The 27,416-nt window shown below is 46.1% G+C and overlaps 1 protein-coding gene across 3 annotated transcripts in view; it reads right to left on the reverse strand.

Moving 5' to 3' along the window:
- LOC100217313 (Transducin/WD40 repeat-like superfamily protein) overlaps window positions 1–26,717 on the reverse strand; it is a 30,386-nt gene extending 3,669 nt beyond the window's left edge. The window contains exons 1-7 of one of the 3 annotated variants that reach the window (XM_008674094.3): window positions 26,438–26,717; window positions 25,307–25,568; window positions 22,540–22,685; window positions 21,104–21,199; window positions 12,410–12,484; window positions 6,077–6,187; window positions 5,585–5,676 (exon numbers count right to left, since the gene is read on the reverse strand). In XM_008674094.3, coding sequence (XP_008672316.1) covers window positions 5,585–5,676; window positions 6,077–6,187; window positions 12,410–12,484; window positions 21,104–21,199; window positions 22,540–22,685; window positions 25,307–25,502 — 716 coding nt within the window. In that variant the 5' untranslated portion in view covers window positions 25,503–25,568; window positions 26,438–26,717. Of the gene's footprint in view, window positions 1–5,584; window positions 5,677–6,076; window positions 6,188–12,409; window positions 12,485–21,103; window positions 21,200–22,539; window positions 22,748–25,306; window positions 25,569–26,437 lie in introns of all 3 variants that reach the window. The other 2 variants (NM_001143659.2, XM_023301836.2) reach the window with 2 other exon arrangements.
- Window positions 26,718–27,416: the final 699 nt, after the last annotated feature.

The following is a 27,416-nucleotide window of genomic DNA, read 5'->3' on the forward strand; positions in this document are numbered from 1 at the left end:
TAAAGTATGGTTTGGACTGTCGTTTGGTTCAGAAATAGAATGTGTGTGCCTGAAAGTGATCACCTTCGACAGATGATCTTGAATGAGGCCCATGACTCAGCTTATTCCATTCACCCCGGAAGTACCAAGATGTACCAGGACTTGAAAGAAAAATACTGGTGGTATGGCTTGAAAAGAGATGTAGCCACTCACATCACTCTTTGTGAAGTTTGCTAGAGAGTGAAAGCGGAGCATCAAAGGCCAGCCGGTTTACTTCAACCTCTGAAGGTGTCTGAATAGAAATGGGAGGAAATTGGTATGGATTCATAGTTTGATTGCCCCGTACAAGAGATGGCTATGATTATATTTGGGTCCTTGTGGATAGGTTGACAAAAGTTGCACACTTTATACCAGTAAAGACCACCTATTCTGGAGCCAAGTTGGTAGAGCTGTATATAGCAAGGATTGTGTGTTTACACGGAGTCCCTAAGAAGATCGTGTCTGGTCGAGAAACTCAGCTTACCTCGCGCTTCTGGCAGAAGTTACATGAGTCAATGGATACCAAGCTTAACTTTAGTTTTGCATATCATCCGCAAACAGATGGACAGACAGAAAGAACGAACCAGATACTAGAGGATATGTTAAGAGTCTGTGCCCTTAAACAAAATATGTTTGGTAGGTTTTATTGAAATGTGTAATCTTGTCAAGTTGTGATTTTCTACAACTCGTCTCAAGAAATTAGTTAATGTCCTGCTAGACTTGGGCCAACAATGGTCTTCATGAAATCAGGGACCCGATAGAGATTGAAATAATCTTCACATTTGATAATCCAAATGGCTAGATCCACCCCACAGAACTTCGGGAACGACCTCTTTGGGATATGTTGTTGCAACTGTTCCCGATCATCTTCTTGTCGGTCCTGATTTCCCAGCTCGATTCGCCTCGGTCTCGCCTCTATAAGTATCACCCGAACCCCCACCAGCGATTCCAAGCACCAGTGCCCCCTCCTCGTACCTCGCTGCCTCTGTCCACGCTCGCCATCGCCCATGGCCAGGGACCCCTGGTGCCCCTCCGACTACGCTGGAGCCATTGTCGTAACCCTCGGAGCTCGCCGCCGCTTCCCCGGTCTTCTCTAAGCTCTTCTGGTGTCATGCCCAGGCTCTCGGTAGTGAATATGGGCCTTGCAAACCCAGGCTAGAAGGGATACACGGCTTGTGGGTAAAGTTGTACCACCTCTGCAGAGTGTAAAACTAATATATCAGTTGTGCTCACAGTTAAGAGCGACCTGGACCCTCACAAGATAAATGAACTTAAAGATGGAGAATAAATTGTGCTCTTTTTGGCTCGAGTGGTTCACTTAAGTGTTTTGCTTAAGTGGGTTCAAGATATTGTTACCTTATGATTGATGGGGTTTAGTAAATTCTTACACTTAGTAAGCAGGTGTTGTTAACAAAAGTTTGATCAACTAAAAGGCTAACCGCATAAAAACGCAACCTATCCTTGCTAGCATTGCATCTTTCCCCCTGCTTGCTGAGTACCCACCATAAGTGCACTCATCCTTGCTTGATTTGTATCATAAGGTTTTGAAGAAGAAGACCTTGTCGGAGACGTCGACAAGTTCTAGATCTAGTGATGCGTCGATCATCTTCCTGTGGAGATTACCCATGAGAACTGTTGTTCTATGCCGGAAATGTTTAAGACACTTATGTCGTCGAGATGTAATAAAGTACTCTATTCTTATTTATGTTTCGAACATTGTCTTTTGATATATTACACTTGTGACGTCAACATATGTGTGAAAATGGATCATGACGTACATATGTTATGCATTCGGTTTTGCCCCTAAAACCGGGTGTGACAGTTACTAAGAGGTGTTGCACAGTTTCCTCATCTTTATCACAAAGAGGGCAGCGAACCGGATGATCCATGCCCCGTTTTGCTAAACGATCCACAACAGAGGTTGTCTCAAGTGTGCACAAGTGTTGTGGTGGAGTGACACTCGCCCATGCTTGCATGTTGAAGATCATGTGCATATTGTTTATGAGATAGGAATAGGTCGTCGAAGGAGCGTGAGATGGAGATGCAAAGGAAGTGGTGTAAGGCGCTGAGGTCAGTCATGGTGAACTCCCAGTGAAAATGACCCATGATGTGCTGAAGAAGAGCCATCAAGTAGGCGGTGATGACGATGTCGTCGACGTATAGTAGGAGCTAGGCTATGGTGCACACTCCTTGTAGACAGAGGGAGGTGTCGAACGTGGTGGACACAAAGCCAAGGCATCAAATGTAGGTAGCGAACTGTTGGTACCACGTATGAGGGGCCTACTTCGGAGTTCGGACCATAGGGAGACTTATGTAAAAGGCATACCGCAAACATGGTCAAGAGTGGAGGGGTCGACGAAGCTAGGAGGCTGCTGGGAGTAAACAGTTTCGTCCAGGTGGCCATGAAGAAAGGCATTCACGTCCAAATGGTGGATCAACCAGGCATGCAAGATCGTGATGTTGAGAACGACCTACGTCGTGGCCCACTAGACCACTCTACTGAAGGTCTTATTGGAGTCAATAACGTACTATTGGGAGAAGCCACAAACCACCCAACACTCTGTGACGGGAAAACCATTGATGTGGAACTTATGCTTGAAGATTTGTCTGTCTGTCATAGCGTCGGTGCCTAGTGGACGAGGGACGGGGCACCAAGTGTTGTTGGTGCAGAGGGCCTCATACTTGTCAACCTTCGTGACACACCAGTTGGCGTCGGCAGGGGCGCTGCAATAGTTGGATGGGCGGTGAAGCAGTCATCGAGGTAGTCAAGGTGGCGAGGTAGAGCTCGGGTTCAGTGCCCATGGTGGTAGCTCAATCACAAGTCACCATGGGACGCGACGGAGGCAATGGAGGCGATCGAGGATGCTTGAAGACACCAAGCCGAAGAATCGGCTAGAGATCCAGCATAGGGCATATGGAGATGTCAAAGCCTAGAGCTGTCCAACTAACCCGGAGAGCCGCATGGAGGGCTGGGGACTATGGACCATAGTGGGCCATGGATGACGGTCGTAAACGATGTTGAAGCGCCCTGGAGGTGGAGTTGGAGCGGTCAAGGCTGGAGGAGGTCAGCGCTGATACTCTCGGCCAAACCAACCAGCATGGCTAGGCAACCACAAGAAGTCCAACAACCGCAAAAGATCCAGCAAGCATGGACAAAACAGCAGGGGGTGGGGGCTGCCCCGGTAGTATCGGCCTGTCGTCCTGCTACAGTGTGGCACACAATAGGGTCGCGCAACACGATAGCCAATTAGTCGAACGTCGAGGGGACCTACGGCTGCTCTACGCTCAAAGGCAGAGCGATCGGAAGATGATCATCCTGTAGGAGAAAGTCAAAAGACGAAACATGAGAGGTTGTGATGGTGTGTCCGAAGGGGAAGGAGGACTCATCAACAACATGTCAAGAGATGATAACACACCTAGAAGATAGATCTAGGCACCAATAACCCTTATGGGGACTTTATGGAATCACCGAAATAAATGCATTTTTGATGGCTGCAATCCAAGTTTGTCCTTAAGTCTCAGAGTTGCGGATGAGGAAAGAAGAAAATGGGAAGTAGCTGGTGCAAAAGGCCTTGTTCATTTGGCTGCACCCGTGATAGAGACTTAGGAAGTTTGAGTAGTATGTTTTTTTATCCCCTTATGGATCTATATTTGTATGTCTGTCTCTGGCCTCCGTAAGGAGGTTTTTTCTGTAGACCATTGTTTTTTTCTATTTTCTTCTGCTTAATATATAATGGGCCGCAGTTCTCCTGCGCGTCTCGAGAAAAAAAAGGTAGGGTAGCCGATAAAAACACAAGTCGTGGAACTGGGGCCAATTAATGAGATGTAGTGATTGTAAGGTTTGGGTAGCATAGCTAGCCAAACACACAAAGAGAATTATAGTCAGAGGAACAATAAAAGTGGCTCAAATAAAATAGAGTTGTCGATTGCAGCACATGGGTACCTATTGAGGAGATAGGCGGCAGTGAGGATAGCCTCAACCTAGTATGGGGTGACATGTGAGTGTAGATCAGATAGGTACGATAGACATTCAGGGTGCGAATGGCATGTTCTACCGAGACCTTTCTGTGATGATGTACAAGGGTAGGAAAGACATGGAAGGATGCCTAAGGAATCTAGAACGAAGTTGACGGCGTTCTTAATGAACTCGCGCCCGTTGTAAGTCCGAATGGCTTTGACAGGGAGCTAGAATTGGTTCTTAGTGTAGGAAAGAAAGCTGACTAAGTGGTGGCGCGCATCAGATTTGCTTTTAAGTGGAAAAGCCAACAATAATGTGAAAATTCATCAATAAGCACCAATGAGTAGCGACAACTCTCCTGCGCATTCAAGAAAAAAAAGTAGCGACAACCGGACAGAAATACTAAGAACAGGTAATGTCTAAACATCATGGTGTAACAACTCAAAGAGAGTGGAGGTATGTAATGAGGAGCTAGTAAATGGTAGACGTGCATAAGTCCCTAGCTAACAAGCATGATGGAGGGGAAGGTGCCGCTACTTTATTACATGAAATGTGTGAACTGTTCCTAAGAGTAGTGATGGCAGTAGCACTAGGATGGTCAAGACGATGATGCCACCGTGTGGTGGCAAGGGCACAGTGAGGGTTGATGGGGTGGGTGTTGCTGGTATAGGTTGCCCAAATTATTGCAACGAAGAATCACATGTCCGGTCCTGATATCCTTGATAGAAAAAACAAAGGCATCACCGTATGGCTTGGTGTACAAGTAATACCTTATGGCCTGGTGTACAAATAAGGTGAGTACAAATATATACATGTCTATTCAGATCTCTAACATAAATAAACAAACAAAATTTTCTCGTGTGTGGCTTTCTTATGCAAGACAACCAAACATGAAGGCAATGCATACATTTATGCTGACTTATGTTGTGATTGATGAGAGGTGGACGGTTCACTTATACTCCAACACTCTCCTTCACATAGACTCCCTTAGGTCTCAAACGTGGAATAGAAGCAAGCAACAATTATTTATTTAAAACATGATTTGAACTCGAGACCTATAGCTTCGATACCACGTAAGATTAAGCTCAAATATAGTATATTGGTTATAAGGTATAAGGTTACACATATATAGGCAAGGATGGCCGAGATTTATAGAAACAGAACCAGCAGAGCTTCTTGCCACATTGGGTCTTGTTTGGGAGGACTCCTTTTTCCACAGTAAAACGGCTCTAAACAGCTCCTCTTAGTAAAAACGTTTGGTAGGGCTCCTCTAGAGCCAAAGCCAAAGAGAAGCCCCACCAAATAGGGCCTAGACTAGATATCAATCTATCTATCCTAATCGTCTAGGGCGAGGCCCAATGGGGCGTGCAGGCCCAGAGGCGGCATTTGTACCCTCTATCTAAGAGTGATGCATAAGATCTAATTCAAACTAAGCCTAATACATGCAACCAATCAGACCCCAAACAAAAAGGGATGTGCCATAAGTCATAATTATCAAGACAATGAGTAGAAAGTTCAAACGAATTTCTTTACCAATGGGGTAAAGACATTAAGGTAGCTTAATCAAATGTATTTAACCCATAATGTAATTGTGCACAAAGAAGATACCTTAATGTCTCAATATGGGTTAAACACCAAAGCTTCTTATACTTGTTCCCAAAAAAACCCACCTTGGCAACAGATGTTTCCGCATTCATAACCTATGGGAGATCAATTATCAGAGAGCAAACACCAGAAATTGATACAAATTGTGGAAAAGTTATCACAAAAGTAGAGATAACCTAACAGCACAATCTTGTATAACACCTGAATTAGTATTTAGCACAAGTTTACTTGCCAACCAACAAGATAGAAAGTGCACCAGCTACAAAAAGTTGCATGGGTTGTTTAATGAACTACAGGACTACTATAAAAAAAATCAACAGCATGATGACATTGATATAGAGGATCATAAGGAATATTACTCAAAGCTCTATGGAATAGGTCACTGCTAACTAGCAAGTATAGAAGATTGAACACTTCATTTTTTGACAAGTTAAAGATGATAAAGTATTTATTTATTTAAAATACAGCAGTAGAGAACTATGAGTATATGCATACAGATAACAGATGATTGTCATCATCAATATCACCATCAGTGTCAAAAACACATATTAATCCATCAACTGCTGCAGAAATGAGTTTACTTTGTTGATCTGGTGTGAATTTGACCTGTCCAACAAAAATAAGAATAAATCATCCATCCCAGAAGTAAGAAGTTGCAAGAGCCATGTACCCGGTATAAATTGAGTCAATGCAAAAATAGATGTACATAACAGCATATCGATGAAGTGTCAAGTGTATAGTACTATAGTGCTTAAGGGGCAAAAGCAGATTGTGTAGTTGTCTTTAAAGAACAGACACAATCTTGTTCGCTTCAAATACATTGTGCATGTTACAGAATGTATAAGTTGTTAAAATCTTAGGAGTTAGGACAATAGCTGTTAATAAAGAAGAAAAATAAAATAACAACACTGCAAGTACACATGTTTTTTTCTAAAAAAAGATATGTTAAAGCTTGTGCCGATATCATCTGCTAAACCTTCATATAAATTGATTAGTCTGAAGCATGGCTTTCGTTCAGAATGTGTCATGCTCTACAAATAATCGGCTGTATCCAGCTTCACATTAAGTATCATTGTCAATTCTCATAATGCTACAGTTCTTAGTATGAATAAAAAATACTGAGTGAACCACATTATTTAATACATGTACAAATACTATGATAGATGATACAATTCTTTAGTTTGAGAGAATTTCTTCTCAAATTGTTCAATGAAAAATGTTAAGGCCCATTAAGGCCCATATTATTGTCTGCCTATATATATGCTACAGTACCCACGTGGGTAATCATCTCGCCTAATCAAGGTTAGTCACATGGTATCAGAGGAGGTTAGGGTTAGGGTTTAGTCTAAATCCGGCCCTGATCCACTTTTTTGGGCGCCGTCGCGCCGTCGCTGTGCTGCCAATCGCGGCCAGCATCCTGTCCGCCATCGCTGTCCCCGTCCTCGATCCGCCGCCAGGAGATCCGGCCACCTTCCCTGTTCGCCGCCAGGGGCGCGCGGCCTTCCGCCGCCTGGATCCGCCGCCTGGTTGTCCGCCGCCAGGGGTGTTCGTCGCCAGGATCCGCCGCCGCCAGGGCGGATCTCCCCCATCTCAGCGCCGTCCGCCGCCTGGATCCGCCGCCTGGCTGTCCGCGCCAGGGGTGTTCGCCGCCGCCAGGGCTGTCCGCGCCAGGGGTGTCCGTCGTCCGCGCTAATCCAAGGGGCAGGGCGCCTTCCACTGCCAGGGGCAGTGCGCCAGGGGCAGGGCTCCCTCTGCTGCCAGGGGCAGTGCGCCAGGGGCAGGGCTGCTCCCTCTGCTGCCAGGGGCAGTGTGCCAGGGGCAGGGCTCCCTCTGCTGCCAGGGGCAGTGCGCCAGGGGCGGATTTCTATCTCTGCCTGCGCCGTTCTACTGCCTGTGACAAGTTCCGCGGATCCCCGTCTGCTGTCGTTGCACGCAGGGCTGCAGATCCGCTGCTCCCACCGGAAATCTGCACCGACCGCGGATCTGCGACGTCGCTGCTCCTAGGTCTTTGGTCTCAGGTTTCCTATTCTCCTTGATTTTGATTCAATTCAATATGACGACAAATGCTATTGTGGTCAATATCACTCTTGATGGTCAAAATTATCCGGAGTGGGCTTTCTGTGTTGAGACTGCACTTCGGGGACATGGATTACTCTTTCATTTGACTGATGCGGCACCCGTTCTTGCTGATGATCGTCGCAATGCTGCTGATATCAAAACATGGCAGCTTAATGATGGTAAAGTGATGGCTGCTATGGTGAACAGCGTCAAACCGTCTATGATTATGAGTTTATCTAAATTCAAAACTGCTAAAGCCATCTGGTCTCATTTGAAGGAGCGTTTTGTTCAGGACAGTGGTGCTTTATTACACACCCTCATGCAGCAGACACATGTTATTGAGCAAAATGATATGAGTATTGATGAGTACTACTATAGGTGTACATTCGGGCCGCCCGGCCCGGCCCGGCCCAAGCCCAAAAAGGCCCGTATTGTTTGAATTTCGGGCCGGCCCGCCCCGTTTGAATTTCGGGCCGTGCCGGGCCGGCCCATGGGCCTCGCCCTCGGCCCACGGCCCGGCCCGTAATTGCTTAAACGTGCCGGGCTTATTTCGGGCGGCCCGAAATTATAAAAGCCCGAAATTCAATTTTTGGCCCGAAATTCACATTAGGGCCCGAAATTCAATTTTTGGCCCGAAATTCAGTTTTTGGCCCGAAATTCACATTAGAGCCCTAAATTCAAAAAAATAATAAAACAAATAAAAGATAAGACAAATAAATTTGAACAGAATTAAACTTAATATTTGTATTAAAGTTACCACAGCTATGCAATGACTACCTCGTTTATAAATCATTTTGTTAGAAGAAAAAAGAGTATAATCAGCTCTATACAAAGTTCGTAAGTTCAGTTTATTGTCTAATGTTCATAACAAAAGTAAAATTACATCACACACTCTAATTCAAAGATACAAAAAAACATCTAACTAGCATTATCTCTAGCTTTGTGTTTTTTATCAAGTATATAAAAGTGTGAAATGAAGTGTGTTTTGATAAATATATGGGCCTTTTCGTGCCTCTATATGGGCCTTTTCGTGCCTGCCTTAAACGGGCCGTGCTCGTGCCCGCCCATGGGCCGTGACCTCGGCCCAAACCCGGCCCGATATAACGGGCCGTGCCGGCCCGGCACTAAATTATTTCGGGCCGTGCCGTGCCTGGGCCGTGCTTTTTTTTCGTGCTTCGGGCCGGCCCATCAGGCCCGGCCCAAATGTACACCTATAAGTACTACTCAGCCTTTGATCGCCTGATGAGTGCTTTGACATCAATGGTGCCTGCTTGTACTACTGATCCATGTCCGGCTCATAAGTTTATTGAGAAGTTCTTCACTTACAGATTTGTTATGGGTGTTCGGGCTGAGTTTGATTCCCTTCGTGCTCGTTTACTTCAGTTGCTGTTGCTGCCACTTCGTCCGCTTGTACTTCAGAGTCGGCCTGGGTACTTGATTCAGGAGCCTCCTTTCATGTCACATCTGATCAATCAAAGTTGGCTTCTACTACACCAGTCACAGATGGTGCTTCAGTGCAGACAGCTGATGGTACTGTATGCCACATTACTCATAAGGGCTCTCTTTCTGATCCACACTTTACAGTACCTAATATTTTCTTTGTTCCTGAGCTATCTATGGACCTTCTTTCAGTAGGTCAAATTACGGATCATAATTGCTTTGTCGGGTTTGATGACTCATCTTGTTTTGTACAGGACCTTCGCACAGGGGAAGTGATTGGGACTGGCCGTCGCCGTAAAGCCGCTCCTCGCCTCTACATCTTGGACTCTTTGCGGCTTCCTTCCTTGGCTACATCTCCAGCGCATGTGCTTCCAGCTACCCTTGCTTCTGTTGCGTCTTTTGCCCAGTGGCATCATCGTCTAGGTCATTTGTGTGGATCTAGATTGTCTACTCTAATAAAGTCAGGTTGCTTAGGTCATACTTCGGTTGAGTCTGATTTTCATTGTAAGGGTTGTCATCTTGGAAAACAAATACAACTTCCATATTTTACTAGTGATTCTCATTCTGTTGAACCCTTTGATTTGGTTCACTCTGATATTTGGGGTCCTGCACCTTTTGTGTCAAAAGGTGGATATAAATACTATGTCATTTTCATTGATGATCATTCTCGCTACACTTGGATTTATTTCATGAAACGCCGCTCTGAGCTAATTTCTATTTATAAAACCTTTGCTCGCATGATTCACACTCAATTTTCCACTCATATTAAAACCTTTCGTTCTGATTCTGGTGGTGAATATTTATCTGATAATTTTCGCCAGTTTTTGACTTCAGAGGGTACTCTTGCTCAGCTTTCTTGCCCTGGTGCTCATGCACAGAACGGTGTGGCTGAACGCAAACACCGTCACATTATAGAAACTGCTCGCACTTTGTTGATATCTTCTTTTGTCCCTTCACACTTTTGGGGTGAAGCAGTTTCTACTGCGGTTTACCTAATCAATAGACAACCGTCATCCAAACTCTCTGGCAAAACACCTGGTGAAGTTCTTTTCGGAACTCCTCCACGATATGACCACCTTCGAGTTTTTGGATGTACGTGTTATGTCCTATTATCACCTCGTGAACGTACTAAATTGACTGCTCAATCTGTTGAGTGTGTTTTTCTTGGATACAGCCCTGAACATAAAGGTTATCGGTGTTATGATGCATCTTCTCGTCGCATGCGTATTTCTCGAGATGTGAGCTTTAATGAAAACCGACCCTTCTTTTACAACTCTTCCACTCATTCTTCTTTTTATTCCACAGAGTCTACCTCCTTCATGAGCCTTCCTCCCATTTCTGAAACTTCATCAGTATCACCACCTACTGTTTCTACCCCAGATGTTCTTATTTCCATCACACCACCTTCCACTTCCACACCATCTCAGTCTTACGCTTCCAAACCACCTGTCACTCAGACTTACATTCGTCGTCCTCGCTCTACTCCCACGGCCAGTCCTGATGATGACCCTGTCACTGATACTTGTACTAACAATGATGACTCTCATGTTGTTTTTAATCAGGGGTATCATCTTCGTGACCGTGGCAATATTGCAGCTCCAGAACGTTATGGGTTTCCCCGTGCTGGTGCAGTCATTGCTGAACCATCATCTTATAAAGAGGCTTTTGGTATACCTGAGTGGCAGCTTGCTATGACTGATGAATTAAATGCTCTTCATCGCACATGTACATGGGATGTTGTTCCGTTACCTGCTGGTGTTGTACCTATCACGTGCAAATGGGTCTTCAAGGTTAAAACCAAATCTGATGGGTCTATTGAGCGATATAAAGCTCGTCTTGTGGCTAGAGGTTTTCAACAGACTCAGGGTATTGACTATGATGAGACTTTTGCACCTGTGGCCCATCTGACTACTGTCCGAGCTTTACTTGCTGTTGCAGCCTCATCTTCTTGGACTATCTCTCAGATGGATGTCAAAAATGCTTTTCTTCATGGTGATCTACATGAGGTAGTCTATATGCATCCACCTCCTGGGATAGAGGTTCCATCAGGGCATGTATGTCGTCTCCGTCGAGCCTTGTATGGTCTCAAACAAGCTCCTCGTGCTTGGTTTGAGAGATTTGTTTCTGTCATCAAGGCTTGTGGTTTCTATTCTAGTGATCATGATCCTGCATTGTTCATTCATGTTTCTTCGCGAGGACGCACGTTGCTATTACTATATGTTGATGACATGTTGATTACAGGAGATGATCCAGAACATATTGCTCATGTGAAGGCGTATCTGAGTAAGGAATTTCAAATGTCTGACTTGGGGGCCCTCAGTTATTTCTTGGGTATTGAGGTTTTGCAGACTCAAAATGGTACTTATCTTTCTCAGGCCAAGTACATACAAGACCTTCTTGATCGTTCTGGTCTTACTGATACTCGCACTGTTGCCACGCCTATGGATCTTCACTTATCTCTTCGTCCGACTGATGGGACACCGTTAGAGGATCCATCTCGATATAGACATCTTGTTGGCAGCTTAGTTTATCTTACTGTCACTAGGCCAGATATTGCTCATGCGGTTCACATCTTGAGTCAGTTTGTCTCTGCTCCTACATCAGTTCATTATGGGCACTTACTTCGTGTACTTAGATATTTAAGGGGGACAAAAGCACAATGTTTATTTTATGACTCAAACTCCCCACTTCAGCTTCATGCTTACTCTGATGCTACCTGGGCCAGTGATCCTACAGATCGTCGTTCCACCACTGGTTACTGTATTCTTCTTGGATCATCCCCTGTTGCTTGGAAATCCAAGAAGCAAGCCGCAGTATCTAGATCTAGTACTGAAGCAGAACTTCGAGCCCTGGCTACTACTACTGCTGAGATTATCTGGATTCGTTGGCTCTTGGCTGATCTAGGCGTTTCTTGTGACTCGCCTACACTTCTTCACTGTGACAACACTGGAGCTATACAAATTTGTCATGATCCAGTGAAGCGTGAACTCACAAAACACATTGGTGTTGATGTCTCATTTACTAGATCTCATTGTCATCAGAAGACCATTGCTCTTCAATATGTGCCCTCAGAATTACAGCTTGCGGATTTCTTCACAAAAGCACAAACTAGGGCACAACATCAGTTTCATCTAATCAAACTCAATGCTTCAAATCCTCCACTTCCGCCTTGAGTTTGACAGGGGGTGTTAAGGCCCATTAAGGCCCATATTATTGTCTGCCTATATATATGCTACAGTACCCACGTGGGTAATCATCTCGCCTAATCAAGGTTAGTCACAAAAAAATGCTAATAGACTTGGTCAACAAGAATAATATATTAATATGTACTTGTGTCACATCATCCATGTGGGATTCCTCTAAGCATGCAATTTGTCTTGAACTTCTCCAATCCCAGAATAGAACCTACAATGAAGTGATTAGGAGATCCAATATTAATAAAAAGTTAAATAAAAACATATCAACCAAGTTACAGCACATTCATGCCAACTGTTAGAATACCCGTTTAGGGTTTGGGGTTTTTCCCTATGTAATTACTGTCTCGCCCCTCTGTAATGGGCCTGGCCCAGTACTCAAGTCTATTAATACACCACCCAACCCTTGTTAGGGTTAGGGGTTCACATTCCAATACCAACTACCATGTGTGCGTGCTTGGAAGTGTTTATATGCTGATGATAGCAGAAGCGAATGACTTATATACAACGACAATGAATAATAACTTCTGAATAATATAAGGTTAGCAACTTGGAAATGTGGGACACCCACAGCAAAAATGTCTTACATGGTAAGAGAAGCCAAATGCCTAACTTGGATCATACATACAGAGAATTCAGGATAAACTCTACATAACGTAATTGCTTAAAACCAGTTTTGCTACAAGTACTGCAGCACCGGCAGCTGTAATTTCTCTCTGCTGGCACTATACAGCTGCTGTTTTTGGCCGCAAAAAAGTTCCAGCGAACAGGCCAGAGAAACTAATTGCAAGTGTTTATACAAAGGAAAACTATCAGTGACATGCGATTAACTCTTCAGGAAAACTAATGATATAGATAGTGTATTGATATAATATGAAATGAAGAAAAAAGTGCTACAGCCCTCCCTGCCCCTCTCCCTCTCCCTCTGATATTGATTCCATAAATCATGGTAGATTGGTTTAGGTTGTGTAGGCCAATATATGTCTGTAACCCTTGATCGGTTTAATTTATTTATCAATCGATTACGTGTGAAGTTCCTATGCTATCATGGTATCGTGAGACTTCGTCTCCTATGAGCAACAACTTCCGCACCACAACCCCTAGACCTCAACGCAATGCCTGTTAGAATAGGAACCCATACCCTAATCAGGGGTTGGGAGTGATATTAAATAGAGAGAGTAACTGGGCCAAGGCCCATTACACAGGGGTATAACGGTCATTACACAGGGAATAACACAAACCCTAGCCGGGTAGTCTAACACCCCCCCGCAGTCACAACTCTATCCTGTACAGATGTTGAGACTGGATCGGAAGTCTAAAAAGACACTCGACGGTAACCCCTTGGTGAAGATGTCGGCCGGGTAGTCTAACAATGCCCTGGCTGCCATGGCAAATCATGCCATCATCACCGACACCAACCCAACGACGACATTGAGATCACTACTGCCCGCGGACACGACATAGCAGCCGGTGGCGATTGTGAAACCCACACGATCATCGCCAATGTTGCAGCCCAAGCCGTAGCCACTACTAGGAAGCACATGGATGCCACGTCATCACTTGGAACAAAAATGCGAGTTGGCAGTTGCACCTTAGTAGCCATGTTTCACAAGGAAACGGGAATGTGGAACAGGAACGAGAACTTGGGGTGACATCTTATAACGTGGGAACGCAAATGTTCCCGAATCAGGAACGTAGACGTTCCCGAAATGAGAAACATGGCCATGTTCCACGTTTCTAAGTTTCTACTCCCTCCGGTGTCCTATTAGTTGTCGTTTTGGATAAGGTTCGAGTCAAACTTATAAAATTTTGACTACAAATAACTATTTTGTTATTTAGTTTTGGAACCTAATATTTATATGCACCAATTTGTCATAAAAAGTACTTTTATAAAAGTATAAATGTATTAACAGTTCATTCGTATTTTAACAAAAAACATTGGTCAAAGTTATATTTTGGAGACCGTGTAGTTGTCCTAAACAACAACTAATAGGAAACCAGAGGGAGTAACTGCTAAGCGATGCACTTAAATGTGAGGCCATTGTAGCCTGCAAATGTGCTTCTGTCGGCTACTACAATGACGTGTTTGACAACGATGGCGCCTCCATCCATGATGGCGCCAAGCAATACGAGTCCGCCACATTCCCATTTTCCGTCATCCCATGTCTACCAAAGCTATTGCACCTAACCATCCGTCGATTCGCCACTGACAATAATTGTTCTGTGAAATTCGATTCTCTTGGTCCTTCACAAATGGTCAAGGCCCCGCTCTACACCTTGCATCTTTCGGCATCCACATTGTCCATCTGCACCTTCGTTTTTGTTGCTCCCACCACCCTTTGGTTTAATCTATCAATCTATTATGCACGAAATTCCTATGCTATCAAACCCCAATATATTTCGAAATTTTATTCAAGAAATATGAACAGCTAGGATCAACTACGCATTTTGCAGGGCGGGGAGATTTGCCTCGGTTTATCCCTTCCCATATCCCACTCATATGGGAGTCTCCAAAGTTTGGCTCGGCTCGGGCTCGTTTTGAGCGTCGAGCCGGTCCGAGCCGAGCCGAGCTGCTGCGAGCCCGAGCCAGCTCGTCGAGCTCGAGCTTTTTTTCCAGCCCTACTCCAAACTGAGTCTGCTCTTTTATCCCTAGACCCCGCTCATGTGTAAGCCTCCGACCGATACGGGATCTACCCTTTCTTAAATATGTATAGCTTGTGTCAACTAAATATCTAGTGCATAAGAACCATATGGTGCACCTTCTTGGTGGTTTGTACAAAAGCGACACAAAGATGTCGCTAGATGTAGTCGCCTGGATGTTGCATCAAATTTTAGCATTTGCTGGTACAAATTGAAAAGTGTGCCAAAAGAAAAATAAAATAAACAGAGATACATGGTCCGTACTATAACATATTAACATTTGTATTTTCCTTTCTTTTTAGTTTTGTATTTAACGTTTGATAAAAATCGCCTCTTGGTTACCCTAGAAGTTGGAAGTAATTGTACATGAACTTTATGTTTAATGTTTGACAAAAAAAATCACATCTTGGTTACCCTTTATGTTGGAAGTAATTGAACTTGGAATTTATATCAAGTGGCACGAGTTTCCGAAGTACATTGACATTTTTTTCTTAGATTTTTGTTGTTGTACTGGTTTAATAGTGTTAGCATGCTGTATAGGCCCATGGGCCTTTAGGGTGTTCGGTTGGCCCAGGAGGGTGGTCGGCTGCAACCCTAGAGCAGTGGCGGCTGCAGCCCCTCTCCCCTTTTTGGTAGTATTGGATCTGATTGGCAAGGTGTCCCTAGATTAGCACTTTCCTGATTCTCTAGATTAGCACTTTCCTATTTCTGGGACATCCTTGCCTATATGTACTGAGCCTTGGGCTCCCTCAATAATCAATCCAATAATCATTTTCCCAGCCATCCTCTTTCATGGTATCACGAGACCGGGACTAGTCCTTCCCCTCTCACTCTTCCGCTGCACCTCTGCGCATCCTCCCTGCGCGCCGGTATGGTTGGGACACCTCCACTCTCCCTCGTCGATCCTGCCGACCCCCATCGCCAAGACGACGATCCACCCCCGCAGCCCGACGCCGAGGCTCGCCGCGAGGCCGCCCTGGCCGTCGCCCAGGCCGCCGAGCAGGACGCCGCCAACGCCTCCAACGAGCGCGACGCCGCCGCGGAGCGCGTCCGCGCTGCCCTTGCTCGGGCGGCCAAGGCCCGGGCCGACGCCGCCGCTGCCGCAGATCCCGCCGACCAGCAACGTGCGGACGGCGAGATGAGCGTTCCCCACGCCATGCTTCTCCACGAGGCCGCTGCTGTCCTCAATCTCCACGCCCAGGCAGTCTCCGTGCAGAACGCACGCAGCCTGGTGCCGACGGTACTCGACACCGCTGGCAACTACCCCCGTTGGCGCGAGCAGTTCCTCCTCGCCGTCACCAAGTACTCGCTTCTGGACCACGTCCGCAGCGACTCCATCTCAGCCCTCGCTGACTGGACTCGGATGGACGCCGTCGTCAAGTCATGGCTCTACAGCACTGTCTCCGCTGACCTCGCCGACGCCGTGATCGACCACCGCGCATCCGCCCGTGAGGCCTGGCTCGCCATCGAGGACCACTTCCTTGGCAACCAGGAGACTCGCGCCCTCCACCTCGACGCTCAATTTCGCGCCTTTGCTCAAGGAGACCTCTCCATCACCGAGTATTGCAAGCGCTTCAAGAAGATGGCCGACGACCTCGCTGACCTCAACGAACACGTCACTGACCGCACCTTGGTCCTCAACGTGCTTCGTGGGCTTAACGAGCGCTACAAGGACATCGGCGTCCATCTCCGGCGCGGGCGCCCGTTCCCCTCCTTCGCCGCCGTCCGCAACGAACTCCTCCTCGAGGAAATCAACATGGTACACCACCCTGTTGTCCCCTCCACTGCTCTTGTCGCCACTGCTTCTTCTCGCCAGCCTGCAGCGACCAACAGTGGCTCTCCGCGAATCGGCGGTGGCGGCCCCAAGCCAAAGCACAAGAAGAAGAAGGACCGCAGGGCTGGCAGCACCCCTGCTCAAGGCCCCAGCGCTCCCTCAGCTCACTCTTCCGCCCCTGGAGCTCCTGCTGGGTCCGGCGCGACCTGGCCCTCCGTCTACAATCCGTGGACCGGGTCCATTCAAATGTGGCCCGGCACCCGGACCCCTCCACTGTCCCCGCTTCCCCAGGGACGCGCCGGCCCTCAACAGCAGGCCCTGCAGCAAGCTCTGCTGGCCCAGCAGATGCATCTTCCTCAGCAGACTTACCCGCCCTCCGTCCAGCAGGCCTTCCAGCCGCAGCAGCTGGCACCGCTGCAATACCAGCCTATGGCTGGCACTCCGGTTTGGGACCAAAACTCGCTGGCCTCTACATTCAGCACCATGACGCTCACTCCACCGGTGAACAACGACTGGTACCTTGACACCGGTGCTTCCTCTCACATGACCTCTCATGACGGTACCCTCTCTCACTCCTCCCCTCCTCGATTTCCTTCTCCCACATCAATTGTTGTCGGTAATGGTTCGCTCCTGCCCGTCACTGCCACCGGCAAGGCGCAACTTGGTCCTCTTATTTTAAATAATGTTCTTGTTTCACCTCCTCTTATCAAGAACCTTATTTCTGTTCGACAATTTACTATCGATAACCATTGCTCTGTGGAATTTGACCCATATGGTTGCTCTGTGAAGGATCTTCTCTCGCGGAACGTGATCATCAGGTGCAATAGCTCCGGTCCGCTCTACCCCTTGCAGCTGCCCGTCGCTCACTCCCTTGTCGCCAGTGCTGCACCATCCCACCTATGGCACCGTCGCCTCGGCCATCCCGGTCGCGAGGCCCTCTCCAAACTAGCTTCTGCCATTCCAGCATGTAATAAAAGTTTGGATCCTATATGTCATGCGTGTCAGTTAGGACGACATGTTCGTCTTCCCTTTGGTACTTCAGTATCTCGGGCGTCAAATAACTTTGATCTTATTCATTGTGACCTATGGACATCACCCATTCCTAGTATCTCCGGTTACAAATATTATCTTGTTATTCTTGACGATTGTTCACATTACTTATGGACATTTCCTTTACGCCTGAAATCTGACACTTTTTCCACTCTGTCTAACTTCTTTGCCTATGTGTCTACCCAGTTCGGCAATCGCGTTAAGGTCGTCCAAAGTGACAACGGCAAGGAATTTGACAACTCCAGCACCCGCACCTTTTTACTCACGCATGGCGTCTTGTTTCGCATGTCGTGTCCCTACACGTCCCCACAGAATGGTAAAGCTGGGCGAATTATTCGCACCACTAACGATGTCATCCGCTCTCTCCTGTTTCAGGCGAGCATGCCCCCTTCATATTGGGCCGAGGCGTTGCACACTGCGACTCTCCTCCTCAACATCTTACCAACCAAGACGCTCGATTTCTCGACTCCGCACTCTGCCCTTCTTGGTAGTGCGCCGTCCTACGATCATCTCCGCGTTTTTGGTTGTAAGTGTTACCCCAATCTCTCGACCACTGCTCCCCACAAACTTGCACCCCGTTCTGCTCTTTGCATTTTCATCGGCTACTCTGCTCACCATAAGGGATACCGATGTCTTGACCCTACCACCAATAGAATCATCATCTCTCGTCATGTTATCTTCGACGAGTCCACCTTCCCTTTCGCCGAGCAGCCCTCACCGCCCGCAGCTGCGGACTTCACCTTTTTAGATGAAATCCCTAACCTGACAGTCCCCCCTATAGGACTGCCAACCATGTCTTCTGCAGGATCTCCAGGCTCCCGTGGCGCTGTTCTTCCTGCGCCTCCAGTTCCCCCGGGGTTCCACGTACCTCCACGTGCGGGAACTGCGCCCTGCGCGGCTCCCTCTTCACCGACCGGGGTGCCGCCTCCGACCACCTCCGCGCCACGCGCGGCCACGCCTGCGGGACAGACCGCGCCACGCGCGGCCACGCCTGCGGGACAGCAGGACAGTGCCGCGTTGCCACACGCGGCACCATCTCCACCAAGCGCGCAGCATCTAGTTCTGCGCGTCTACTCCAGGCGCCCAGTGTCGGCCACCGCAGCACCACCTGAACCAGTTCCGGCCGGGCAGGCTGCTCCACAACCCGGCCATCTACCACGAGGTGCTGTCGTCGTTCCTCCCACGGTCAACCATCATCGCATGGTGACCCGGGCCAAGGACGGCTTCCGCGTGCCGGTCCTCTACCACGCTGTGCCCTTATCTCCGGTGCCGAAGACCTTCCGCAGCGCCCTGGCCGATCCAAATTGGCGGGCCGCTATGGAGGAGGAACATACGGCGCTTCTTCAGAACAAGACTTGGGACTTGGTTCCTCGTCCTAGTCACGCCAACACTGTCACCGGGAAGTGGATCTTCAAGCATAAGTTTCATGCCGATGGTTCCCTGGAACGCTACAAGGCACGCTGGGTACTTCGGGGCTTCACCCAGCGCCCTGCCATTGACTTCGCCGAAACCTTCAGTCCCGTCGTCAAGCCTGCAACTGTTCGCACAGTACTCTCTCTGGCGCTCTCCCGTCAATGGCCTGTTCACCAGCTCGATGTCAAGAATGCATTCCTACACGGCACCCTGACAGAGACAGTGTTCGCTGCTCAACCCTCCGGATTCGAGGACCCTGCCCACCCGGACTTTGTCTGCCGTCTGAACAAGTCATTGTATGGGTTAAAACAGGCTCCTCGTGCTTGGTACAGCCGCTTCGCCACATACCTGGTATCCCTGAACTTCGTAGAAGCCAAGTCAGACACTTCGTTGTTCGTCTTCCACCAAGGTTCAGACACTGCCTATCTACTACTTTACGTCGATGATATTGTTCTCACTGCCTCTTCGACACATCTTCTGCGGAAAGTCATCCTGGCTCTCCAGCGGGAATTTGCTATGAAGGATTTGGGAGCACTTCATCACTTCTTGGGGATGCAGGTCCAGCGCACTTCTGATGGTATGGTTCTCTCTCAGCGGCAGTATATGTTGGATATCTTGGACCGTGCTGGCATGGCGGAATGCAAACCTTGTACCACGCCCGTTGACACCAGTCCCAAGATCTCTGCCGACTCTGGCGCTCCAGTCACTGACCCGTCAGATTACCGCAGTCTTGCCGGTGCCCTACAGTAGCTTACGCCGTGCAGCAGGTCTGTCTTCATATGCATGATCCGCGAGAGCCTCACCTGGCTGCTCTCAAGCGCATTCTTCGGTACGTTCGGGGCACTCTTCACCTGGGTCTTCATCTCCGACCATCGACTCAAGATGACTTGGTGGTTTACTCTGATGCTGACTGGGCTGGCTGTCCCGATACGCGCAAGTCCACGTCAGGCTACGCTGTGTTCCTCGGCGACAACTTGGTCTCCTGGTCCTCCAAACGTCAAAATACTGTTTCTCGCTCCAGTGCAGAAGCCGAGTATCGCGCTGTCGCTAATGGTGTTGCTGAGGCTTCTTGGCTACGACAGCTCCTCCACGAGCTACACATCCCGCTTCGCAGTGCCACCATTGTCTACTGTGACAATGTCAGCGCAGTCTACATGTCATCCAACCCGGTACAACATCAACGGACGAAGCACATCGAGATAGATCTTCACTTCGTCCGTGAAAAGGTCGCCATGGGTGCCGTGCGGGTTCTCCATGTTCCCACGACATCTCAGTTCGCCGACGTCTTCACAAAGGGGCTACCTTCTTCGGTGTTCGCTGAATTTCGGTCCAGTCTGAATGTCCGTGGCTAACCACCGACGTTCACACTGCGGGGGCGTGTTAGCATGCTATATAGGCCCATGGGCCTTTAGGGTGTTCGGTTGGCCCAGGAGGGTGGTCGGCTGCAACCCTAGAGCAGTGGCGGCTGCAGCCCCTCTCCCCTTTTTGGTAGTATTGGATCTGATTGGCAAGGTGTCCCTAGATTAGCACTTTCCTGATTCTCTAGATTAGCACTTTCCTATTTCTGGGACATCCTTGCCTATATGTACTGAGCCTTGGGCTCCCTCAATAATCAATCCAATAATCATTTTCCCAGCCATCCTCTTTCAAATAGGAAGCATACAGTACTGAAAATTCCCACACAACTATCCAGGGTGGGGTCTGGGGAATGAAATTTCTAGACATCCTTATCTTTGCATAATTCTACAGGGAGGCTGGTTCAAACCTAGGATATTCATGTGAAGAGAGATTACGACTGCAGGCCCACCCTTCTTTGTTGTACTGGTTTGATATACAATTCAAAAGTTTGTGCACATTTATATAGAAATATGCAATGAACAATGCAGGTATGTGGTGAATACAAGAAAACCTTGCTAATATGTATTCCCTAATATTACATATCTACTCTATTACCTGGGCATTAGAGCCCGCAGCAAGTAGGCTACCATTTGATCCACCAAAAGCGAAGGTGAACATTTCTTGTGACACGCCTCCTCTTAGCAAAGATATCTGGCAACATTTAGAGACAGTGAACAGTTGGATTTAGAACATAGAGAACTTCAGACAAACAGGTGTACTTACTGGTACAAAAAAGAGAAACAAAAAAGCTTGGCATACAAGCACACTAATCATTAATGGCATATCAAATGCTGAAATGCATGCTAAGTGGTAAAACTCTTGACAAGACACATGTAGCATATAATGAAGTGCTATATCATTACATTAGTAGCTACTTAGATAAAAAATATAAAACCTATTCAACATACAATAATATTTTTCACATTGGAATGAAGAATTCATACTGTCATAAAGCTGTAAGAAAACTCTGTTAGCTAAGTTCAGCAAACTGCATAAGTTCATTGTAATGTTGGTCACAAAGGCAATCACAAAAATGACATCACCTTATTGAGTTGAACTTCCATTTACTTATCTTTTTTTTCTTTCTTTTGGCGAAAAGGCATCTAGCCGAGTTGGTTAGACGGTCTGAGTCCTCAAGTCCCGACTTCGACTACCGTGGAAGCGGATTTCAGGCTGTGGTTAAAAAAACCTTGTCTATCCCACGCCAAAGCACGAGTCTAAGGCCCGGCCCCAGTCGCGGTCATTCTCACATGGGCTACGGTGCCGTTGTGTATGGGTGGGACAGAGGTTCAGGAGTTTCTCGACCTGTGTGAGAAGGTCTTCTTTTTAATACAATGCCCAGGGGCTGTCTTACCTCCCGTAGGTCGAGTTTTTCTTTTGAACCGGAAGAAAGTTTTGAGTTGCCCAGTATAAAGAAAAAGTAGGTACAAACTACGGATAAATATACTCATGTTCCATCAAATGGGATCAATGGCCAACCCAAATTCAAGCATGAAAATAAAAACAGAACTTGTTTTAGTAGTAGAATTTACAAAGCGAACAGAAGAATTAGTCATGGCGCTGTAACGATTTTAAGCAGAAGTAGGGCAGTGTTCCAATATGAATGCATAAGCAGTAGCAATAAAGTGCATACGGCAACATATATTAATCTAAACGTAGGACAAATGACTAAATGAAGTGAACAAGAATATAGTCATTATGTTAACAGGAACATGAAAAAATCGAACATAAGAGAACAAAACAGAAATGTTGACTAATTTCCATTAGCATGAACAATATCATAACCATTTTAGGAGCACACAATCATGGGCACAATGTTCAGATGTTCTACACCTTTAGCCTGTAGGGTAATATGGATATATGATTATCTTTTTCATTTTGATTGTGAAATAAGTAGATGTGGTAGTCTTATTAAGCAACCATACACACATACAAGGAAAATTGAAATGCTGACAAGAATTTTCAATAAACATAAAGTATTAGAAAACAACCTGCTTAAAGTTTCTTGTATCCCAAGCTCTGACAGTTCCATCAGAAGAACAAGAGCAGATTACTTGTGGTGACGATGGAGCTGAGAAGGAGATTTCATGGATTGTTCCTTCGTGTCCTTTACATTCCCCTAGGTACTGTCCGGTTTCTGGAGAATAAAACTTTAGTGCATTTGTTGACAAGGAAACTGCAAGCGTTGAGATCTCCTGGCTTGTTACCAGATGTATCCAAGGAGAAGCAAAAGAGCATCAGCATCAGTACTAGAAGCACAGATAATGCCAATAATAGAATATAAAATGTGAATAAAAATAGGAGCAGACAATTACAAGCAATAATCATATAGGTCATCAACGTCCAATTTGTCTACTGAATGGTTGAATGTGGTGTATAAGATTATAACCAAAGCGTTAACTATCAGATTGACCAAAGTGGATGAAAAGATAACTAGAGCTAATAGAAGACAATTCATGCCTGGCCATCATATGTTGGATGGAGTTCTTATTCTGCATAAAGTCTATGTGAGCTTAGGGTCAGGAAAAGGGTATCATTTTGAAACTGGATTTTGGGACGGCATATGACATAGTTAGTTGCAAATTTCAAACTTTTCTCAAAGATGGATAGGCTGTTGAAAGAGGCAAGAGTACCTATTAATAGGGTGTTTAGTTCGAGTAACCACCCTATCCTAGGTGAGGTGGTGCACCGTGCATCATGAGTTCATCCCTCAAATTTTGTGAAGTGACTCCATTCCTCATTTCCTCGTACTTACACTAATTATTAGCTTGTGAGTTGTGAGGTACGAAGCGATGATGGATCAGCCCATTCATTTCACAAGCCAAACAAAAAAAATGAGAGAAAAAGATGATGGACTACCCCATTCCTCAAACCAAAACCAAGAACCCTATAAATTAAATGAGGGAAGAGGTGAATGATCTTAGGTCCCATGTCCCCTCTTCAGTTCAACCTTGTTAGAGATTCACTATATGAAATTCTAATCAAGGTAAAATGATCTTAGGTCTACTACCACACCTATTGCAAAAATGTGTATGATGCGTTGTATTTGTGGTCATACATGAAGGGACCGAGATTGGGACGATAATATACGTCATGGGCTAGAGGTACCACCGATTGAAGAAAAGGTTATCTAACACTGATTGAGATGGTTTGGACATGTCCAACGGAGACCTCCAGAGGCACTAGTGTAGAGTGGAATCCTAAGGCGTGATAGTAATGGAAAAAGAGGCAGGAGAAGGCCGAAGTTGACATGACAAAAGACACTAAAAGAAGACTTGAAAGAATGAAATATACCCAAAGATTTAGCTCCGAATAGGAGAGAATGGAAAACAGCTATCCATGTGTCTAAACCTTGATTCATTGTTTTCAAGTCGTTCGATTAATCAACTGTCCAAATATTTTCCCTCTACTTTAATATATGGGTGTGCAGTCCTCCTGCGCTCTTTCGAGAGAAAAAAATCGGTTTGGACCAATCGCGATTAATCGCCCAAGTTGATCAGCCAGAACGACCAGCAAGTCGTCCGACTTGAAAAGAATGCCTTGATTTGTGGCTTTCAACTCTTAACCTACCCCAACTTGCTTGAGACTAAAAGGTTTTATTGTTGTTGTTGTTGTTGTCTGCTTCCACACCTGCCTGATGGAGGTTTAACTCGTCTCCAATATGCTGATTATACAGTGTTGTTCTTGCAAATAATGAAGATAATTTTCTATTATGAAGTACTTGGTCTTTTGCTAAGAGATGTCGAGCATAAAAACAACTAAAAGGAGTTGTATTTATAGTTTTTTTACAACAGAGTTTTATGTAGATGGGGTTGGCAGTCAGGAACAGGAACAGGAAAAAACAACAAAAACAAGTTAGTTTTATATCCTGGTTTTGTGGATATGAGAATGGTGGACATTTGGAACACAAAAGACCCTCAAATATTGGCGAGAACGAAGATGTTGATCATTTACTGTTTCCACACAATGTGGCAGTTCAAGCTTGGTGTTAGGTGAGAACTAGCTTGAATTGGGGTAAGAACACAACTAGCATTCATGAGTTTGAGCAAAGCACATTGAAGCAACCTGGCTCGAGACAGAACAAGCTGAACCTCTTTTTATTAGCTGGAATGCGCTGGGAATTATGGAAAACCAGGAATGACTGGGTCTTTTCCAATATATGCTACTGATTAATCAAAAGGCAATTGACCATAAGGCTTATGATTCCTTGCAGCACTGGAGTCAACTGTTGAGGAAGGAGGAGCACCTGAAGGGGGAGGGAAGACTTTGGAATGGCCTTCAAAACCTGTGATGTCCATGCAAGTAACTAGTGTTGCTTGCTTCTGGCCTGTTTTTGCGTTTATATACTTAGTGGAGCGCATGGTTTATTTTGTTTCGGGGTGCTGGTTTTAACCATTAGTAATCGGTCCTAGTTAATGGAGCGTGTTGATTCTAGTCAAGAGGATCTTAAATTTGGTGGAGTGTTCCTCTTGATGATACGATCTGTCAATCTGAAAACCCCAGAACAACATCTGAAAGCAGGACTGATGGTCTTTGGTCTAAAATTCATACAAGACACCAGAAACACCCAGTTACAATACAGGGAGGAACTGATACACCAGATAACCATGTGTGATACACAAACTGTAAAGTAGGATTATATCTGCAACCTTCAATAGGCCCCAATGGCTCATGTGAACCTACCTTATCCATTCTTGACGGTTGACGCCATAGAAACTGCAATCTAAATGACAAGACAGAGGAGGACAGGGCTCTTACCAAGAGGCAATTTGGAAGACATAATCATCTCCAAAGTTAGTCTGGATGCTGTTCTTGAGGCCCAGCCGCCACGAGGACATGCTTCCATCAGAATTCTGGGATGGTGACCCTGAAACCACAGGAGAGGAGCGCCCCCTGGATGGGCTGGCCTCGGCCTCCAACTCCATGGCCACAGCAGCCGCCTCTCCATATCCATCCATCACGCAACTTTCACCAAACAGGCAGCAAATGGTGATCACCTCTGATTGTGCTCCCGTACGAACTGCAAACCACGAAGCAGGTTGGAACCAGTTAAGGTCATGGCAGTCGTCTCGGCTTTGAGCCTTTAACATATGAAATAAAATCAGAAACAGCATGCAAGCAAAAGCAACGGGATTCTTGGTAGGGGCGGACCTGGTAAAGAACATAGGGTGTAAACTTAGACCATGTTTGGGATCTCTAGAGCTAATAGTTAGCGGCTAAAATTAGTTGTAAAGGTTCCAAACACCCCCAGCTAATCGTTAGCTAAATCATAGTTAAATAACGATAACTTAAACACCCCCAGTATTTCATTAGCTGGTCCAATCCAGCTAACAAATTGTTAGCTGGCTAATTATTAGCTCTAAGGGTTCCAAACAAGGCGTTAGAGCATCTCCAAGAGCTCCCCAGAAGTCTCCCCTAAATCCAGTTTTTTAGGAAAAACACAAAAACGTGTCTCCAACAGTTCCCATAAACCGCTCCCAACTTTTTCATAGCCCTTAAAACTCCCTCATTTGTAGCTAAAAATGAGGGATTTTTTGGGCTCCCCAGAAACAATCTGCCGCTTTAAGGGATCTGTTGGAGAAAGGATTAAAATCTACCCCCACTAATTATTTAGATATCCCTTAAAACTGATTTTGAGGAGTCGTTAGCTCTTGAGATACTCTTATACACCCAATATTTTTTGGTAAAAGAACTCAAAGTTAGGCAAGTAGCTTAAGTTAGGCTTCAACTCATAGGCTGACATTTGGTATGCCATTCTACCCGATGGCAAAAGATTAATTTTTCCATTAATTACACCTGAAATTAGATGCGACCAAACACAGTAGCTTAAGTTAGGGTTCGCGTGCCCGGTTTCGCACAACAGGAACGGAAGAGAAAAGGTGCGCATACCTGGTGGTGCTCGTCGCCGGCGAAGGACGCGAAAGGGACCGGCGAAGGCCTGGTCACAGGGCACCTGCCTTGGGGCGTCGGCGCCGGCGGTCGCACAAGTTGCCGTACGAGGGAGGACGCAGGCGGCAGGCCGGGTGAACGGAAGAAAAGGTCTAGCCACTTGTAGGAGCGGACATGAGCGCCGGGCTGGGGTGTGCAGCCCGGAAGGCCCAAAACACTAGGAGTAGGTCTTCGATTCAGCCCACGAACAGCCCATGCGGGGGTCGAGTCCAGAGGACTTGCATCTACCGCATTCGTCCGTTGCTCCAGGGCTTTTGGATCGGACTTTACATTCTCCTCCTCTCCGCCTCCGGGCTAGAGATGGCAATAGGTATCCGCGACCCGATAACCAGTACGTATTTACTCCATTAGGATAGTATATAGGTTAAATATTTTACCCGTGGGTTTGTTATTGGCAAAAATCTTTACTCAATGGATAAACGAGTATTAGAACGTTCTGCCTTCACCCATACTCGTCAACCCGTGGGTATAAAATACTCAATATAAACTTAGCTCAAGCATGAACTTTGACTTTAGTCATTCATCTTCTTTACTATTTAACAATCTTTTCTGCCATAATGTAATAGATGGCTTAATGACAATTTAATGACTATATAATGGAACATGTAATGTGTTATGTATTACTATCCTAGTGTTACTACTTTATCCAATTATCTTTGGTATGTTGAATGGATGGTTAAATGATGCTAGAAATTTTGTAATGGTATTTAGATGAATATACTTGATATTTGTATAATATAATATTTTGATAGATGTTTAATTTTTGTGGGTACGGTTGACCCGATGGGTGACTCATACCCACATGGGTATGAAGGTAAATCCATACCCACTAGTGTATGTGGGTGACCCGATGGGATTAATTTTTGTGTCGTGGGTATGGGTATGGGGTAGTAATACCCGATGGGTATTTACCTATTGC

The sequence above is a fragment of the Zea mays genome, chromosome 3 (assembly GCF_902167145.1).
Source record: "Zea mays cultivar B73 chromosome 3, Zm-B73-REFERENCE-NAM-5.0, whole genome shotgun sequence".
Classification (NCBI taxonomy): Eukaryota; Viridiplantae; Streptophyta; class Magnoliopsida; order Poales; family Poaceae; genus Zea; species Zea mays.